General features: G+C 42.3%; 1 protein-coding gene across 1 annotated transcript in view; it reads right to left on the minus strand.

The window, feature by feature from the left end:
• Positions 1–5,087: 5,087 nt before the first annotated feature.
• LOC144805900 (uncharacterized) overlaps positions 5,088–21,633 on the minus strand; it is a 70,787-nt gene continuing 54,241 nt past the window's right edge. The window contains exons 5-6 of the mRNA XM_078672377.1: positions 17,874–19,906; positions 5,088–5,208 (exon numbers count right to left, since the gene is read on the minus strand). Of these exons, the coding sequence (XP_078528503.1) occupies positions 5,088–5,208; positions 17,874–18,655 (903 nt within the window). The 5' untranslated portion in view covers positions 18,656–19,906. The remainder of the gene's footprint in view (positions 5,209–17,873; positions 19,907–21,633) is intronic.

Raw genomic sequence — 21,633 nt, forward strand, 5'->3', positions numbered from 1 at the left:
CCGGTCACCATGTATTCGAGATCCCCCAGCGAGACGGGTAGACCCGTCTAGGATCCACAGTCCTGCATAGGATCGATTACATTGGGGGATCGCGTTTTGTCGTTCTGTCCTAATATAGTCTCCCTTAATCCACCTTCCTAAAAGTGGATCTAACTTTCAGCCCATGTGCTTGTATCGGCATTTAGATCTTTAATTTTGTTTAATTACTGGGCAAAGGTTTAATTACCAATTATTTCCTTTCTCCCCCTCTCCCCCGCCCTTATCTTTTATCTGCCCACTTCCGTTTCGTCACGTGGACTTTTTCTTCATCCTTTAGGGTGTTACGCATAAGGATACCACTAGTGTGTGCATCCAACACATGTGGACTAGTAGTCTAGACGGTATCAACGACTGGATCCCCACTTTAACAAGTGTCACCACGAAACAAAGGTGAGCCTTATGGAACTTCAAATAATGTATTATTGGTGAAATCCTTTCGCAGAGATTTTGTTGGTTTTTGTACCCATTACCTACTTTCTGCCAACCCTAAACGGTTGCATTTCATTTATTCTAGCTACTTTATTACTCATTGGGAAATCTGACTTCTCACTCCAAGAATCCATTTTTTATTGAAAGGAACCCGGTCTCGAGCAGGGCCGGGACGGAATTATCACCGGCACTGCGGTGAGTTTTGTACATAACCTGAATTACTACTGAGTGTGCATTTATTATTTAAGAAGTCACAGCACACACGTACACAATCTTATGGTTCTCTGTCTCCTTTCATTTTGTGACATTACAGACCTTTGGTCCCACACAGACCATCTACAGGTAGGATGCGTACCATCTACCCTTTGAAATTATAGATGGGTCCTTGACCCCCGGTCGGTGCGTTTTATTTAGATTGCATTGAGCCCATAAAATTTTGTTTGTGCACTGCACCTTGCACTCACCGTTTTCACATGTCCATTGGCGAATGCACTATTAGCCACCTTATGGTTTTTCACTCAACACTTATAAATTCACAGTCCGTCTACCTTCCATATACACGAGTTTTCGGATCCGTTTACAATGATCTGTAGGTGGGTGTAGCATGCAACCGCCACTCTTGCCATTTGCATGACCATAATCTCTCACCCACACGGCACGACCGCATGGATGATTAAATGAGTACGCATCATTGCTGTCTTCTGAACATCATGTACTCCATCCTGTAATTTTGTATCCTCCCCAGCCCTGATGAGTCGCGGGAAAAGGTGTTTCCCGGCGACGAAACACGTGTCGGCTGGCACTTATTGAAGAATAAAAGAGGAGCCGGAACATTGGTGTCCCTTTTTTTGAATGCTGAAAACGAACTTTTATGTCCTCTGTTAAAAACGAACTTTAATGTCCAATGTGACATCCGATTTGCTCTAACTTTCATTAGAAGTGTGCAGTGGGTCCTGTTTGGATTGTTCACGTTGTGTTTTTTTAACACTACTTTGAGAGGTCTAGGGTCTTACCTCTAACCCATTTGCACCTTTGCTTCAACATAGCTACTGCGATTCACCAATGAGCTGTGCGCCCAGTATTTCCCTCAGCAGCTAAATACCCTGTTCTAATTTTTCACATCTTTGTTGGGAGGGGGGCGGCCGCCACGCAGTCACCTTACACACTACTAGGGACAGGCACTTCCAATCCCTTATCATGAACAGAGACAAAGCAGCAGAGGAACTCTTTGACAACCTGGCCAAGGGGATGTCAACACACAGAGCTGCCACGAGCGGCACACCTAGTGTCACTAAACCAGAAGGTCTCAGAGACAAGTTTGTCAAATTGGAGAAATTAAAAAAACAGGAGAATTCAAGATGGTGGGATGGCACCACCTTGAAACAATATGTCAGACTTAGACGTATACCAAGGGGTCTAAGGGCACAAATCTTTCCTATTTATGACGACCTAGATGGTGATCTCCTAGTCAAATGGGAAGATTCCCTCACCAATAACTCCTACACCCTCATGGACATTTTAATTGAGAGTTCTGACCGCAAGGTTAAGAAACTCCAAGCTGAAATTGCCACTCTTGAACAGGAGATTAAGGACTTGAACCGTCCTGAATCCACAGTAAAGAATTACACCACATTGGATGAAATTCTACTGAAACACCAAAATGAGATTAAGAACCGCAAAGCAAGACAGTTAAAGAGAGACGAGGCTGATTATGCAGAAGGCAGAATCTTTACGTATGACAGGAAGTATGATTTCATGATCAAGAAATCTACATTAAAAGGTAAAGACAAACGGGTAGAGGTAGAGGCAGGTTCTGCCTCTTCAAGTAATACATCACTTAGTACCATCAGTGTCAGCGAAGATGACTCTAATAGAACTGATAGCGAAAGTACACCTTTTTTATGCGAGATACAACGGATCAGGAAAGGCAATCGTTTACAAAATCCAAAACCCGTAGGGGCAGAAGGGGGAAGCGTAGACGAATACAGGAGGAAACTCAGGTCTGGGAACAACCCGAAATAGTGGAAAATGAGGGAGGGGATGTTCAAGTGATTAATTTATCTTCCAAACCTTTATCTCCTACCTCCATCTCCCTTCTGAGCAAAGGTTTAAACTTTAACCCATACGCTTACACTGACATTTGTAAACTCAAAATTGATCTGTTTAAGTTTGTGCGGAATTTAAAACTCAAGAAACATTTTTCCAATAGAAATCTGTCTAATAAACAATCCAAGAACATTCCTACTGATTTTGACCCTAGTGCTTTAACGATTAATGATATGCATGCCACTCAGCTTTTACTCTCCTTAACTGATGATGAACACACTCCCTACGATATGGAGAGATTACTTGAAGAACTGAACATTGAGTCCGATTACAGCATTGCTAGTGGACTTAAGTCCAAATCCAAATGGATCCCAACTTTGCCAGGGGGGAATGCCATAGACAACTTTCATAAAAGAGTTCTAGAAGACTTAGACAAAATGGACAAAGCAAGAAACCATCATACCTTTAGATTCAGAGACAATTTAACATCAGGGGAACGTGCCGCTCTGAATACCTTAACCAAAGACCAAGACATCGTCATCAGAGAGGCGGACAAAGGGGGGAACATTGTGGTAATGGACAAGAAAGATTATCAAGATGAGATACTTGGGCAACTCAATGACAACACATGCTATGAACTACTTGATCATAACCCTATGGCTTCCCTCACAACGGTAATTAATAGACACCTTCTCCAATGGAAAGAGGAGGGGCTACTTAATGAAGACGAATTTCTTTATCTAAAAGTCTTTAAACCTACTTTCCCCTATTTATACACTTTACCGAAAATACACAAAGATCTGCCTTTCCCTCCTGGGAGGCCCATCGTATCTGGTATAGGGGGACCTACTGAGAAACTAGCAGAGTATGTTGATCTATTTTTGGGACCCCTTGTACGCAACCTTCCGTCTTATATTCAAGACACCAAACATATTCTAAGCCTACTCTCCGATCTACAGTGGCAACCAGGCAACATTCTTGCAACATTGGATGTGGTGGCACTTTACACCAGCATCCAACCAGAACTTGGTTTAGAAACAGTTACTAAGGCACTGCACAACAGACCTGCCACTATGTGGCAGCATACCAATATGCTGGCAACTATGATGGAACTCATCCTGAAAAACAATGTATTTATGTTTAATAATTCATGGTACAAACAGATTAAAGGCGTAGCCATGGGCTCTAAATTCTCGCCCTCCTTTGCGAATCTATTCATGGGCGCCCTCGAGAAAGACCTCATCTGGGGCATCAAGGGTGCGACTTTTGTTGATTCCATAGTTTTCTGGGGGAGGTACATAGACGATTGTTTCTTAATCTGGTCTGGCTCACAACAGCTTCTAATGGATTTCCACAAACATTTGAACAATAACACTTGGGATATGAGTTTCACCATTAGTTCCAGCACGTCAAAAGTTGAATTCCTTGACCTAGAAATTTATATTGCCGATAACATGATTAACAGCAGACTGTACAGAAAAAGCACTGCCTGTAACGCGATCTTACATGCACAGAGTGCCCATCCTCCTCACCAAATTAGCACCATCCCATATGGGGAATTTTTGAGAGCACGAAGGAATTGTAGCAATGATATAGAATTTGAACAGAATTTGAGAGAAATGCAAACACGTTTCAGAAAAAGAGGTTATTCTGATGAACTCATTGACAGGGCCACCACCCGTGTTAAGAAAATCACCAGAGCAGAGACACTCAAGAAGAAGCATATAGTCACTGAAACGAGCCCTAATAGAATTCGATTAATTACTGAATGTAATAGCCATAACAGACTGCTGCGCAAGAGCCTCACCAAACATTGGAAAATTCTAAGAGGCGACAAGAGTATCCAAGAGTACATAGGAGAGAATCCACACATTACATACAGAAGAGGGAGGACTCTGAGAACCAGACTTAGTCCTACTACTCCCAGGCCAACCACATCTAACTGGCTCACAACCAGGAATTCAGGTTTTTTCAAATGTGGCTTTTGCTCCATGTGCCGTTGGGCTAAGCACAAAACGAAAGAATTCTATGACACGAGAGGTAATAGATACACCATCAAAGACAACATTAATTGCACTACACGTTTTGTAGTCTACATTATTGAGTGTGTCTGCAAGAAGATGTATGTAGGCAGCACCATCCGCCCACTGAAAGAGAGGATAGCGGAACACATTAGGGCTATCCACAAACAGGACCCCAGATACCCAGTGGCTTTGCATGCGGCCGCATGCTGTGACCAGAGTGTCGACAAACAAGTGTCCTTCTTTGGAATTGACACTGTCCCTTCAGGGGTTAGAGGGGGCAACAGAGAACTCAAACTTAGACGACAGGAGGCCACTTGGATTCTTCGTCTTCGATCGGTTGATCAGGGATTAAATTTCGACCAAGAGATGCAATATTTCCTTGGTGATTAATCCCATTAACTAAGACAAACAGCAATTATTATATATAATGTCCTGTGTATTGTCATTGCTACATGAACTTGTGTTCTTTCATCTTATTTACAGGTTCTGTGATTCTGATTTGATCCCACACAACGCAATTTATGAACTCTCTATATAATGTACGTGAGGTTACTGAGTTTCGGACTCCTCCGCAATAGAGGCTATCCGAGGCTCGGTCACTATCAGCTGTATATGATTTTTAATTGCCTTATGGGATTTTGGATCTGTCCACTGATGAATTACTGTCAAACTATAACCAGATATATGATTGTACATAGTTTAGGATTTTACTCAACTGCGAACGCTGACAGAATCTTCTTCTTATGGCTCCATTAATTTTGTCAAACTGCTTGAGAAAGAAAAATAAGTTTGCACGTCTACCGTTTATGTATACCAAAACGTGATCTAATGAAATTGTTAACAAGCCTTTGTGTTATGTTGCATGACAGACACTCCGCATTAGTGTATGCAACACCGGGTTTTTCACATTCACTGCGCTTTATATATTCAATTTTCTATTATTTTACTTATTGCATGCTTCTTCTCTCTACTGGTGGCTTTTTAGCGCAGGATGTCACAACCACTTGATAGTATAATCCACATTACGAGTGAACACACTAGCCATTTTAAACCTGTTCGCTTTTTTTTTTGCATCCAACTTCAATTTACCGAGGACAAGTTGACGCTCTAGTCACTCATATCCGGGTGGCTCCACGCCTTAGCACTTAATACGCTTCCGGGTCGTCAGATCACGTGACTGGACCCGGAACTGCCTTTGAGCATACTAACTCTGCCGGCGCCGCATCCCGCACTTCGGGTAAGAATTCTGTTTTTACCGTTCTTCCACTAGGGCGGGAATAGATAAGTTAACCGTGTTACACACAACAGGTTAGTCCCCGGTCACCATGTATTCGAGATCCCCCAGCGAGACGGGTAGACCCGTCTAGGATCCACAGTCCTGCATAGGATCGATTACATTGGGGGATCGCGTTTTGTCGTTCTGTCCTAATATAGTCTCCCTTAATCCACCTTCCTAAAAGTGGATCTAACTTTCAGCCCATGTGCTTGTATCGGCATTTAGATCTTTAATTTTGTTTAATTACTGGGCAAAGGTTTAATTACCAATTATTTCCTTTCTCCCCCTCTCCCCCGCCCTTATCTTTTATCTGCCCACTTCCGTTTCGTCACGTGGACTTTTTCTTCATCCTTTAGGGTGTTACGCATAAGGATACCACTAGTGTGTGCATCCAACACATGTGGACTAGTAGTCTAGACGGTATCAACGACTGGATCCCCACTTTAACAAGTGTCACCACGAAACAAAGGTGAGCCTTATGGAACTTCAAATAATGTATTATTGGTGAAATCCTTTCGCAGAGATTTTGTTGGTTTTTGTACCCATTACCTACTTTCTGCCAACCCTAAACGGTTGCATTTCATTTATTCTAGCTACTTTATTACTCATTGGGAAATCTGACTTCTCACTCCAAGAATCCATTTTTTATTGAAAGGAACCCGGTCTCGAGCAGGGCCGGGACGGAATTATCACCGGCACTGCGGTGAGTTTTGTACATAACCTGAATTACTACTGAGTGTGCATTTATTATTTAAGAAGTCACAGCACACACGTACACAATCTTATGGTTCTCTGTCTCCTTTCATTTTGTGACATTACAGACCTTTGGTCCCACACAGACCATCTACAGGTAGGATGCGTACCATCTACCCTTTGAAATTATAGATGGGTCCTTGACCCCCGGTCGGTGCGTTTTATTTAGATTGCATTGAGCCCATAAAATTTTGTTTGTGCACTGCACCTTGCACTCACCGTTTTCACATGTCCATTGGCGAATGCACTATTAGCCACCTTATGGTTTTTCACTCAACACTTATAAATTCACAGTCCGTCTACCTTCCATATACACGAGTTTTCGGATCCGTTTACAATGATCTGTAGGTGGGTGTAGCATGCAACCGCCACTCTTGCCATTTGCATGACCATAATCTCTCACCCACACGGCACGACCGCATGGATGATTAAATGAGTACGCATCATTGCTGTCTTCTGAACATCATGTACTCCATCCTGTAATTTTGTATCCTCCCCAGCCCTGATGAGTCGCGGGAAAAGGTGTTTCCCGGCGACGAAACACGTGTCGGCTGGCACTTATTGAAGAATAAAAGAGGAGCCGGAACATTGGTGTCCCTTTTTTTGAATGCTGAAAACAAACTTTTATGTCCTCTGTTAAAAACGAACTTTAATGTCCAATGTGACATCCGATTTGCTCTAACTTTCATTAGAAGTGTGCAGTGGGTCCTGTTTGGATTGTTCACGTTGTGTTTTTTTAACACTACTTTGAGAGGTCTAGGGTCTTACCTCTAACCCATTTGCACCTTTGCTTCAACATAGCTACTGCGATTCACCAATGAGCTGTGCGCCCAGTATTTCCCTCAGCAGCTAAATACCCTGTTCTAATTTTTCACACTTGTATCATGGGTTGAGGAAAACAACTTTTTGTCTGATATCCAAAACGGCATTCACCCAGGTCGTTCCACTGTGGAAGTGTTTAAACCTGTACATGGTTCTGAACAAATACACTGTGGCTCGTTCCAGCCCCATATACCTAGCCTTCATGGACCAGTTCTCAGCATTCGACTGTATCAATAGGTCCAAGCTGTGGCAGGTGATGTCCTCCATTGGCATTGACAGTAACATAATTTTATTCACCGTGATTAAACTGTGGTTGTCCGCTATTCAAAGGACCTGAAAGTGTCCAGTCAGCTTGACATCAAGAGAGGGGTGTGTCAGGGGTGGATTTTAGCATCCTTTCTTTTTAACCTATTTATTAATTCTTTAGAGAAGGCCCTCTTGGTCACAAATGCGGATTGTCCCCAGGTAGGCAAGCGTAGCCTGCCAGTCCTCCTAAACACGGACGACGCAATCCTCTTGGGGATAGCTAGGTGCCTACATCTTCTTCTGAATTCTTTTAACCTGTTTATGAAGGACTTGGACCTTTCGTTTAATCATTCCAAGTCGTTCATTATGCAGGTGGGACCTCGTAAAGCTAAGCAGTTCACTTTTAAACTCTGACTTTCATCAATACCGAAGACCAATGTTTTCTCTTATTTGGGAGTTGTGTTTGACAATTCCTTGAGTTGGTGTCCTTTGCTTACTTGGAAAGGGGATATAGTGAACGCTTTTGCAGCTGTTTTTAACTTTGCCAGCAGAGTGGGAGAGAAGCCAATAGCGGCTCTTTTGAAGATATATGAAGCCAAATATATTTCAAAGGTTAGTTATGAGAGTGAGATATGGGGCCACATTGGGGTAGGGGCAGTGCAAAGTGCTGAAAACTCTTTACTGCGATGGGCTCTTCCTGTCCCACAAAGCACCCCGTTATATGTCGTGCAGGATGAGTTGGGGATGCCTTTCCTCTCAGATGTACTGGCTTTCCGTCCCCTGGCGTTGTGGCTTAATATTTGGGCTAATTAAGAAAATATACTTAGCAAAGATGTCCTACGGGAATGCCTTTCACTTGACCATGTTTCAAGCATCCGATGGCTCCAGTATATAAGAGTTGGTCTCTCCAGGGTAGGTAGGAACTATTCGCTAACCCTGAGCGCAGATGTAAGAGAGACCTTTCTCTGGTCAAAGAGTGTTTTTTAAGAATGAGCTGCTGTGACAGAGAGGGAAATGAGCTGTGTAAGCCTAGTGTGCGTAAGTACATTGTGTTAAAAACTGTACCAACCAACAAACCTTATCTTCTAGGGCATGGGTACTCACAAACTTTTTGTCGGGGGCCAAAATTACAGTGTGGTTAGTGGCCGAGGGCCGCACCGGTGGGGGCGGGGTCAGTGGGTGGGCGGGGTTAGAGTAAAAAAAAATCAAACCCATTTCAAAATCTGTGCTTAGCATAGTTTGCCACCCTACTGGTATTTTGCGGTTTGTCATTGTATCCTGGTATATCAGATACAACCAGTGACATTATACCTGCAACAAGTCCGGAATATTGGCTTTGCCAATGATTGTTAGTTGCATAAGATAAATAAGCAACCACTATGGCTTTGTTGTAAATATATTATAATATTGAAAATGCTTCAGTTATGAGACTATGAAAGAATTAAAACAAGTCTATTTGAATTACATCAAAATCTTTGAGCAGTGATGCTGGTATTGAGATGAGATATTGTTGGTTCATCCGGAGGGCGAAAATGGAGATCCCAATAGTTGTTAGTCGCATAAGATAAATAAGCATCAACTATGGCTTTGTTGTATATAAAATTGAAAATGCTTCAGTTCTGAAATGATGAAACTGTGAAAGAACTAGCACGGGCCTGTTTGGAATTGCATCAAAGACTTTGTGTTGCTGTTGGGTTGATATTTATCTAAGGGTGAAAATGAAGACCCCAGAAGTTGTTAGTTGCATAAGATAAATAAGCAACAACTATGGCTTTGTTGTATATAATAATGAGAATGCTTCAGGTCTGAAATGATGAGACTGAAAGAATGAAAACAGTCGATTTGAAATGACAAAGGCTTTTTGAGCAGTAGTGCTGCTGCTGAGTTGATGTCTATTTGTTTTTCACCATGAAGGCAAAAATGGAGCCCCAATAGTTACACGTCTCAGCAGCCCTGCCTGCTAGCTGGAGGGGGGGAACAAACTCGCATAAAAAAAGTTCATTTCAACCGAAGATTAACTCACAATACGGCAACAGCGCCATCTACTGTCCTGTGCACTTAAATTAATATGCAAAACCACTCGAAAAGAAAAACACCCATAACTCTTCTGCCCAAGATTTTAAGCGCCCTGGAAAACCCCAAACAATATCTTTATCTTTTGTGTGGTGCATGAACAAGGTCTATCAACAGAAATCCACAAAGTATGGGGGCCCAGGCATAATAATTATAGCATTGGCATATAATACTGCTTTCGCGGCAATTGGTGCCAGGGGCCAGTGAATCTCGGCTCAGTTTCAACTGGGCACACTGCTTCCGTTGGCGTCTGAAGTAAGTCCTGCTGCTACGCAAGCCTATGAGGTCACGAGGGCAGATGAGGGGGGTGCGCAGGTGAGCATAGAGACACTAATTGTCTGCGCATGCCCTTTGACCTTTTTTTCTCGCAAATGCGGCCCCCAAGGAGACACCACGCCCGCAGTAATGGCAGCTGGGTCCGTGACTGCTGTTGGGGCCGCAAGGAAAGGTCTGGCGGGCCGCAATTGGCCCGCGGGCCATACTTTGAGTACCGCCGTTCTAGGGCTTAAAAGCATCCATGATCTTTTTCTATTGACCCGGTTTCGGCTCAACCTCTTCCATTACCTCATGGCACACCTTCGTGGCTCCCACAGAGGCCTGTGCCTCATGCCTTGTGGCTGCAACGGTGAGTCTCCTCAGGACATGATGCACTTTTTTAATGTTTTGTAGTTTTTCTGCTGTCCCTAGATAGTTATTTATTATTCCCATTCTCAAAAAAGCGGGTGTTAGGAGGGTGAGACCAGCTCTTATCTTTTTACAACTCCTCTCTAAAGACACTGGTTTGCATACGCTTAACTTTTTACGGGTCGCTGTTCAGGTCAAGCTGCGATTAACTTCTGTACTGTAATTCATGAATTTTTATCTTGTGTTCTGATTAACTTGGACATAAATATATTTGTCAATCTGTAACTTGGAAGATGTTTTTCTTTTATAAAACCGAATAAAGTTTGTTGATAATAATCACTAGGGGATTCATTTACAGGGTAGCATGGTATCCCTCACAATAACTCCAGGAGTCACAGTCCACACAATGTACATGCGTTGTTCCCCCTACTTCCAACCTTACATGTACCCCTAATCACCTGTTCAAACCTCTCCCTGCTGATGCCAATGTGGTCCTCCGTCATCCCACAGACCATATTTTTGGCCCCTTTGAAACTGCCCATACAATAAAAATACTGCAGTTGTAAATACATATCAACTACCATTTGTTGTGTTTGAAACATTTTATTGAATAATAAAACCTAATAAACATAAGCTGATTATTAAAGCAAAACAAAACATCAGTTGCCATACACATAATAGACAAAAGTTGTACATAAAGATCAACATACTGTAACACAGCAAAGTTATCTAGAGCATAATTCCTAATTTCGGGAAATCTTTAAAGTTCAACAATAGAAACGTTCATAAAGAACAGGAAAGGAAACAAAGAAGGTGGGTTACAGTGATTTCATTAATGGAATACTTCCTACATATAGAAAAATAAATACAAATTATTTTCCTTAAGAAATAACGTCCTCACATTATGATACTAAGAGATATATATTGAACAATTAACATTTCATATGTAATTCAAATTCAATTTGAATATTTTAACCTCCTCAGTATTATTTGACTCATGATTACAACCTGAATGCTTTCTGGAAAGGAACCACCTCATGGCGTTCAAAATCACATCTTTTCCAACAATAGGATTCAAATGATTAACATGAATTTCAATTCAATTTATTGATTCAAGCCATTTTGGAGATCAACAATTTTAAATATATACAAAATCCATACACTTTTGTAAAATTGTCAGCTAAACTTGAATTCAATCCACCTTTTGATTAAACACTTCCTATTCCAGCAAGCATCATAGGACCACTTGTTGTTATCTTCGCAATTAGTGATAATGTTTCGGTTGGCAACAACAATAAATATGTTTAGAATTTTACCTCCAAAAGCAAACACATGCCATTTCTGAATCATGGTGCACAATAAAATGTAGGAACAGAAGGGCATCTTTAGGTATAGCATTCATTACGGTTTGACCAGGCTTGAAACTAGAGTTCCTGAACTTTTGGACATTTAAATGTCATATTTTAAAAGAGTTCAAACACCCAGCACGAGCTCCATGAAAAATAGAAGACGAGTGAAAATGTTATGATAAGTAATCTATTGATGTAAAATACAGTGGTCAGGCAATGCTTGTTGATCTACTCTATTCAGATTTTAACTCCATGGTTTGTTCAATAAATTGACTGAGCATAATACTTGAAGGTCCATCTCTCAGATCAGTTCTATTACAGTTTTAGTTTCGATAACACTAATGGAGATCAATGATAAATAGATTTTAAAAGCCATGGGTGAAATTGATCCTTGGTCTAAATCTAGATGTGAAATAATTTCTATTAAAAAAAAGACTATAAACTAACTAAGCTAGACGTGACTTTATAACTGGTTAATTAAAAGTTTCTGGAGGTTTAGTATATATAAACAACTCCTTTCTTCTATGGTGTGTCATAAAATTGATTCTCAAAATTTGGGTAAGAGTACACAACGTCAACAAATTCAATACTGCTTTTAGATCAATTTATTTTTGAAAGCTTGAAGTGAAAGACAATTCTAAGTGGCATTTGCTTATGAGTAGGCGATAATGACTATTGCTGGATGACAATGTAATTAGCATTTTTTGTATAAGATGTGTTAAAAGTATGGGTAGGGAAAATGGCTATTTTGGCCAAAGGCTGCCCTTTCTATATGCATGCTAGTTTTAATTTGTAAACAGAATCACAATTTTTTATGTGGTACACTGTACTGTTAGATTAATCTATTTTACCCTTCTGATAAGCAAGGGATGACGATGAACCATTTTTTCGTCCCTGGTTTTAAATGGATTCAGGTTGGAACAGACGAGGTGTTGGTTGACTTCACCTCAAAAAATGGTTGTTTCCCGCATGCTGCTTTCATGTGACTTAAATCCCTTCAGAGGAAGAGGCGGCTGCATGCCTGCATATGGTTCTCCAGTGGGGCTAGAATAGAAGCTGTTAAGGGCAGGGGCTTAGCTTCCCATTGGTGCAGCAGGTGCAGTGGCACCAGGTCCCAGATGCCTTAAAGGCCCACTGAACACTGATAACTGCTGTTTGTCACAGTTCAAACAGAGGCCTGAGGGGCCCACAGAACAATGATTATTGCTGTTTTCCACAGTCCAAATAAATGGCAGAGGTCACATTTCCTTTCTTGCCTTGGGGCCCAAGGCACACAGGCTAGGCCACTGGTTAAGGATGCAGTGGGGAAGAAGTGGCGAGACAGGTGGATTATCTAAACAGCTCGACGATGACTTCATGCCTGGGTATTAAAGTATTCATTACAATTAAAGACTTAAGCAGGAATAGATATCATAATATAGGACGGCTTATGTACAAATGCAGCTCGATTAGCGGCTGCCTTTAACTTCTCAGTTATCACCTCTCCTAATTTACAGTTTTATATTAGATGCAGACATAAATCGTGACCTATGAATATGTTTATCTATCTTTAGGTTCAAATGACCCATCTTTTCCATATGCAAGTATCAGACAGGTCGGAAACGCCTAATGGCTTTAAACTTGATAAAGCCACATTAATCACTGGCCTTGAAATACAAATGGCAGCATTAGGCACGCAGAGGTGTATTCTACGTAATCTCATTATGTTCAGGGTACGGGAGAGTATTTAGGGCATAAAGCACATTGACAAAAACATTTATGCCACCATAGAAATTCAATCTTCCTTGTCCTGCCCTAGTATACAAGTAGCACCCCATTCTTTGTATACCTGAATTAAATAGGCACACAAAATAGTACCGTATTTAAAGGCCCAGTTCAGAATTACATGGAAGGTGCACTGTCCCAGACCACACAACGGTGCAGTTTTCAGTGGGTGCTATCATCCCACACAGGGGGGAGCACACCAGATCATGCTGGAAAAAACATGTGGTGCCCCAACGTAGGCGCAGTTGTAAACCACCAGTCTGCTTACATAGTAAAGCGTCTAGCAGCTATTAAGTGAGGTGGCACGTTTCCCCTGCAGGTGGTTGGGGTCTGTCACCATCCTGTCAGGTGGGGGGTATACAATCAGTGCGCCTCCTGACTGCTTGTTTGCCTTTTCGCCCGTGTCAATAATACAGTGCAGTCCTTGGAGGAGGAGTCAATTTGTATTCATGAAAGACACTTGTGTTTCTCGCATGTGTAATCCCCAGATGATGCCTGAACTGTTCCCCAATGGGCTATTTGTACATGGTATTGAATTGTATGGTCTTATGAGCACTGTTAATAATAAAAAAAAATTAGTGGAGAGTTTATTGCCCTCTATGTCACTCTACTTCTAAGCACCTAATACAGCTTGTACAGTGCTTACTGTCATCTGCTCACTTGTATTATGCTTATTATGCTTAATATAAATAGTGCACAATTTAGGCGTTTGTGTCTGCCTACAACGTGGACCTGATATAAATAGCAGTACCTACAAGGTGGATGGTACAATTCAACAAGAGTCTAAGATACTCCAGCACAGATGACTTTGCATCAACATTACGGGGCATCAGTCTTGATGGCAAGCCAACTTAAAACTTATCAGTATTGTATACATTATTATCAGAGACTATACTTGCCTCTTGGATACAACTTTACAACGGAATTTTATTAATTTGTGTACAGTTGTGTGTATACAATAAAACAACCTCCCCACCATAATTGATCTGTCTATTCATCTATGTGGGATCTGGAGTAGCATGCTACTCGCCGAAAAGCACTTCAACACTTCATCAGGGGTAGCAAGCGCTATATAAATGCAAAACCTTCCCTCTTCCATCCCCCCACAATCTTTTTTAACCCAACTAACAGATCAACATGTCCAGCTCTCATATACATTTTATATTTCCCTATACTAATTCACCACTAATCATTTTTGGATCCTAGAGTAGTGCGCTACTCGCCGAAAAAGCGCTTCAAAGTTCGTATGGGGTAGTAAGTGTTATGTAAATCTAAATACATTAAAATTACTGTTTACATCGGGCTGCACTAACACGAGGATAGAATTAGAGTGGGGATTAGAGTTTATCTGCCCAGAACGAAGCATACTACAGAAAGTGTGTGAATAGTCTATATGTTATGCGCCTGGCAGAGAAAAACACAGCAGAGGTGGGAAGAAGGTAGGTAATGTGATGGTCAGACCTATGTGGAAAGAGGCAATCACTTTGGGCAGAAAAGAGGGCTTACACGGAGGACTACTTTGTTCGGATGGACAGCAAGAAAGGGAGGTCTGGAAGATAAGCCTGAAGCTCACTCATCCTGCAAGCAGAGGTGATGGCAAGCAAAAAAGCAGTCTTCTAAGGAGGCGAAGATGACAATTATGTAGGTGCTCAAAGGGAGCACACATAAGAATAAGGGAGGTCAACTCCCACTAGGGCATTACGAAAGGAGAAGGAGGAAAGAGATGAGTAATGCACTTCAGAAATCTGTTAACAATAGGATCGATGGCCATGCTCAAGAGCTCGCGGTACCAGACTTGGGACTGACCGCGTTTGATCTTCTTCAGCAATCTTTGCAGAAGTGGTACAGGAGACCACAACTCCACTCGCAACGAAAAGGGTCGCCGAGCGAGAGCCGCTTTGGAAACTCTAACACACAGAACTGCTGACATTGAGCGTTCTCTTCGGTGGCGAATAGATCTAACCAAGGCTCTCCCCACTACTGAAAGAGACCTAGCACGACCTTCGAGTGAAGATGGCATTTGTGATCCATCATGCACTGGCGGCTGAGTTTGTCCGTCCTTGCGTTCAGTGAACCTGTTAAGTGTTAAACCACCAGAGATATGCCCTGATGTTCCAGCCATGTCCAAAGGCGAAGAGCCTCTTGACATAGGGTCCACGACCCCACCCTGCCCTGTTTGTTGCAGTACTACATGGCGGTGGTGTTGTCGGTGAACACCTGCACCACTCTTCCTTTGACAGAAGGAAGGAATGCCTTCAGTGCAAGACGAATCGCCCAGAGCTCCAGAGGGTTGATGTGGTGCCTGGACTTCGCCGGAGACCAGAGGCCTCTGATCTCCGCCTCTCCCATATGGCCGCCCCATCCCAGGAGCGACGCATCCGTCACTACTGTGAACTCAGGTTGGGGAAGGTAGAGGGATCTGCTGTAGACCCAATCCTGATTCGTGAACCACCACTGCAACTGACTTGCAGTCCCCTCCGAAATCTGAACGTCATCGGAAAGATTCCCCTGGTGCTGCGCCCACTTAAACTTCAGGTCCCACTGCAGAGCACGTATATGCCATCTGGCATGATGCACCAGCAGGATGCAGGAGGCCATGAGGCCCAGCAGCCTCAGGGTCATTCTCACAGAACACCGGGATGGAGGCTGAAACATCGGTATCATAGCCCCAATATCCTGGACTTGCTGCTAGGGAGGATAGACCCAAAACTGTGCTGTGTCCAGAACCGCTCTGATGAAAAGGAGCTTATCGGTTGGAATCAGGTGCGACTTCAGCACGTTAACTGAGAACCCCAGCAAATGCAGGAAGTCCGTTGTAGTCTGGAGGTGGGAGCCTTCAACAGCCAGTCGTCAAGATAGGGGAAGACTGGAACCCCTGATCTGCGCAGATGAGCTGCGACCACCACCATCACTTTCGTGAACACCCGGGGGAGGGGGGACTGGTAAGGTCAAAGGGGAGCATGGTAAACTGAAAATGTGTGTGGCCTACCGTGAACCGTAGGTATTGCCGGTGGGCAGGCAAGACGGGGATGTGAAAGTAAGTGTCCTGCAAGTCCAACGCTACCATCAAATCTCCAGGGTCGAAGGCAGACAAGACCTGAGCCAAGGTTAACATCTTGAACTTCTTCTTTCGGAGGAAGCAGTTGATGTCCCTGAGGACTAAGCTAGGATGCAGGCCTTTGTCCTTCTTGGGTACCAAGAAGTAGTGGGAGTAGCAACCCCGACCTACTTCTGGCACAGGGACGCGTTTGACAAAGAGATCCATAACTTCCTGGAAGAGAAGGGCCAAATGATCCTCCGACATGGGATGAAATCACCACAAACTGCATGACCATTACGCACTCCGCTGCTTGCGGAACTCCGCGTAGACCCAAGAGTTTTTTTGTCACTTTGCGGAGTTCTTCACTGAGGAACTCCGCATAGGCTTAATCTTATCATGAAAAAATAGATATCAGTCATTTGTTAAGAAACAAGGGTGAGTAGAAACCTTTTGGGTGGAGTAAAATTTAAGACATTATTATTGTGATTTTTTGGGCAATTAGTTGATCCTGGTGTGGATGTATTTCTCATATTTAGTGATATCTCCTTTCTGAGTATAACGTTTCTGGCTTTCCCCTCCTGTATTTGGCTTTAGTCCAGTGTGAATTCTCTCATGTGAAATGACATTGTATTCAAGACTAAACCTTATCTGACATTCAGAACACACATAAGGCTTTTTTCCCCCGTGTGAGTTCGCTCATGTCAAGTGAGAAGTGATTTGTACCCAAAACATTGCTTGCATTTCGAGCACTCATAAGGTTTTTCCCCAGAGTGAGATCGCTCATGAAGCATAACACTGTCTTTCAGATTCAACCTTTTTTTGCATAAGGATTTTCTCTAGTGTGGAGTTTCTCATGGTGAAATAGCGTTTTTTTCTGCAGCTTTTCTGCCATTCAGAGCACTCATCAGTATGGAGTCGCTTATGGTTAGTGAGGCTGTGCCTATCAAATAGGAATTTCTGGCATTCACAGAAATTGGTAATGTTTTCCCCCTGTGTGCGTCTGCCCATGTAGAGTGAGATTGAGTTTAAAATGTATGCTTTTCTGGCATTCGGAGAACTGATTATTTTGATGGTGTGTTTTCTTATGGCACTTGTAACCATCTCTACCTCTGAATCTTTTCTGACATTTAGAGCACTGATCATTTTATTCACCAGTGTGGATTCTCATATGTTCAGTGAGATGAGATTTTTGTCTGAAACATTTTTGGCATTCGGAGCACTGATAAGGTTTTTCCCCAGTGTGGGTTCTTATATGCTGAGTGAGACGGCTTTTTACTCTGAAACATATCTGGCATTCGGAGCACTGATAAGGTTTTTCCCCAGTGTGGATTCTTATATGCTTAGTGAGACTGCTTTTTTGAATGAAACATATCTGGCATTCAGGGCACTGATAAGGTTTTTCCCCAGTGTGGGTTCTTATATGCTGAGTGAGACTGCTTTTTTCACTGAAACATATGTGGCATTCAGAGCACTGATAAGGTTTTTCCCCAGTGTGGATTCTTATATGCTCAGTGAGATTGCTTTTTTGACTGAAACATAGCTGGCATTCAGAGCACTGATAAGGTTTTTCCCCAGTGTGGATTCTTATATGCTCAGTGAGATTGCTTTTTTGACTGAAACATTTGTGGCATTCAGAGCACTGATAAGGTTTTTCCCCAGTGTGGAATCTCACATGTGCAGTTAGAAGTGATTTAAGTTTGAAATCTTTTGGGCATTCGGAGCACTGATAAGGTTTTTCCCCAGTGTGGGTTCTTATATGCAGCGTGAGATGTCTTTTTTCATTGAAACATTTCTGGCATTCAGAGCACTGATAAGGTTTTTCCCCAGTGTGTAATCTCACATGTGCAATTATAAGTGATTTAAGTTTGAAATGTTTTGGGCATTCAGAGCACTGATAACGTTTTTCCACAGAGTGGGTTAATTCATGTCGATATAGACTCGGTTTGATACTAAACCTTTTCTGACATTCAGAGCACTGAAAAGGTTTTTCCCCAGTGTGGATTCTCATATGCTCAGTGAGATAAGATTTACGCCTGAAACTTTTTTGGCATACTTTGCACGGAGAGTGTTTTCCCCCAGTGTGGATTTTCATATGCTCAGTGAGATAAGATTTACGCTTGAAACTTTTTTGGCATACTTTGCACTGAGAGTGGTTTCCCCCTGTGTGCATTCTGTCAAATTCTGTGAGATAAGATTTATAGCTGTATCTTTTTGGGCACAGGTAACTTTTTTCCCTAACTTCGGTTATTTTGCCTCGATTTTAGAGTCAGGCTTGTTTAGATAATGTTCAGCACTTATCTCTAAAAGAAATTGTGTGTAATCTTCTCAACACTTGAATTGAGCAAAAAATGTCGGGAAGCAGTCCTGTAACACCTGTTGAAATGTTTCTAACAGATAATAGTCTTTAGGTAATAACCTCTCCGGCAGCAACTTAATTTGTGACTGAAGTTTTTCTCAAATCTATTTGTATAGGATCTTAGCAATGCAGTAATAAGGTGTTAGTCTGATATTTAATGATTAAACTGATAAGTACCTTTTTGCACTGGTGTAATGGCAGTAACTGAGGGCGTTAGAACGTGCACAGTACTATTGTGGATCACGAGTCTCAGAACATCAGTTCCTTCTACCCTTTCTATGTTTGGTGTAAGGTTAAGGTTTGTAGTTCTGAGGATGAGGATATTATTTACATTAGATATAGCGCAACGGTGCTCCTTTAACCCATTTTTATATTTAACAGTTTTACATATCACTCCTGCACAACAGATAATGTTGAGGCGATTTACATAGAATTACAGAACAGTACACAATAAAAAGGAAACAATCTGAGATGGTCATGAACACAATATAGTGGTGAATTTTTAAGGTTTTCGCAAGAGTGAGCAGAGGGGGTCAAGGTGCCATATCCCGAGGCAGATAGTCTCAAACTTGGGTAACTGGTTAAAAATGGTTGTTGCACAAAGGTGATTTTCCAATCTTTTGGTTGTTAACGTGTCAGCTTCGGAGTCTTCTTTCAGCGTCTTTTCTTTGATGGTATCCAAAAGAAACCTTTAGTTGTAACTTTCTTTTATGTAGTGTGTGCTTCCTCTCTAGAATTACATGATGCTTTAGATTAACGTTATTCTGTCATGCTGAGGCAATTTGTCTTTCTGATAATATTTCAGAAGAGGATGCTGAAGTGGTCTTTCTACATTATTTCTGATGCTGTGTGCACAGATATGGCTTTGCTCTGGGTTAATGAAATGCAAAATTAGAGACTTCACTTACAAGTATAGTACTTTCCTCGCCACACTTAGATTTTTGGAAATTGTTTAAACGTAGAATGCTGGATGTCCTTCAGTTTTTCAAAATAATCCTTCTTATGGTGCTGACATTCAGTTGCTTAGTGCTAAATCTTGCTTTCTTCATCCGTAATTTCAATCACCTATAGTATTAAAATTAAATAGTTAATACATGTACATTTCCAAAAATATAATTTACAAGCCAAATCAATGCAGAATTTTGAAAATGTTGAGCTGTTTTTCAGACAGAGCAGAGTGTAGAATGGTAGCATGAGAGTACTTGGATGGAAGAAAACAAGTTACTTACCTGTAACTTTGGTTCCCCAGTATTGGTAACTTTCATAGAGTCCCATGCTTTGTATCATTCCCCGTCGTCGGAATGGGAGTCTCGGTAACAAAAATACCATAGCTGTAGGTACAAAAGACCAAGGAAAAAGGCCTAGGCCTCATTCCCTTTTGTAGCATATCACCCTCTTTGTGTAAAAGAGACCAAACTCAGGCCTCAGCCAATCAGAAGTGCCTCACCCCCTAGAACCTTCCTGAAGGAACCTCAGAGCCTCAGATTTTCGTAGCCGTTGTGTACTTAGACACCATATCTGTTGTAGGCTGAGCTTTCCTCGGGGAGGTGGGCGGGTGCATGGGTATTTATGAAAGTTACCAATACTGGGGAACCAAAGTTACAGGTAAGTAACTTGTTTTCTTACCCCAGTATTGGAACTTTCATAGATTCCCATGCTTTGTATCAGAGTAGCAAGCAGTTAGTAACAGAACCACATTTTGCATCATCACAATATAGCAATAGGCAACATGACAAAGATACAAAATGTGAAAGACGGAAGGTGGGAAAGAATGGAAAGCTCACCACTCATTGGAAGAGGTTCCTCAGGACAGCCTGTCCTACTGCCACATCACCTTGTTGTAGGGACTCCAAGCTGTAATGCCTGGTAAATGTGTGAACTCTGCTCCAGGTAGCAGCTCTGCAAATGTCTTTGATCTGTACCCCTGCGAAGAGGGCTGTAGAAGAAGCCACAGATCTCGTGGAATGCGCTCGAACCTTTCCAGTCAGAGGTTTTCCTGCAGCAGTGTGACAATGCAGAATGGCACTCGTGATCCACCTGGAAATGCCCTGCTTGGAAAGAGGAAGGCCCTTGCTTGGACCTCCGAAGGCAACAAATAACTGAGAGGTTTTCCGAAAACTCTTAGTACGCTCCAAGTAGAATTTCAAACACCGTTGCACATCGAGGGAATGTAATGCCCTCTCTGCTGGTGTAGCCGGTTGAGGAAAGAACGCCTTCAGAATGACCGGCTCATTCAAATGGAAGTCTGAGGGGACTTTAGGCATAAACCTCGGGTTAGTTCTCATGATGACAGTGTTTCTCTTGAATTGAAGGAAAGGTTATTGGATAGTCAAGGCTTGTAATTCACCAACACGCCTAGCCGACGTGAGAGCGAGGAGGAGAGCCAATTTCCATAAAAGGTATTTCATGTCAGAACGATGGATTGGTTCAAACGGGCCCTTCATGAGTTGAGAAAGGACTAGATTCAGATGCCATGTTGGAGGCGGTGGTCTCACTGATGGATAAACTCTGAACAATCCCTTTAGAAATTGTTTGACAATTCTGGATGACCACAAGGAGGGTCCAGAGCCAGTCCTCCTGAACCTCGACATTGCCGCCAAGTGGACCTTAATTGATGAATCGGCTAGTCCCGATTTGGCCAAGGACAGCAGATAAGGAAGGATCTGATGAGGCTTGGAAGCGAAAGGATCAATGCCTTCTTTCTTGCACCAGCAACAGAATCTCTTCCACTTAAGACGGTCAAGTCAAGTCAAGTCAAGTCCTGTTCGTAGAAGGAGCTCTTGCCTGAGAAA

The sequence above is a fragment of the Lissotriton helveticus genome (genome assembly GCF_964261635.1).
Source record: "Lissotriton helveticus chromosome 1_1 unlocalized genomic scaffold, aLisHel1.1 SUPER_1_unloc_31, whole genome shotgun sequence".
In the NCBI taxonomy this organism is placed as follows: Eukaryota; Metazoa; Chordata; class Amphibia; order Caudata; family Salamandridae; genus Lissotriton; species Lissotriton helveticus.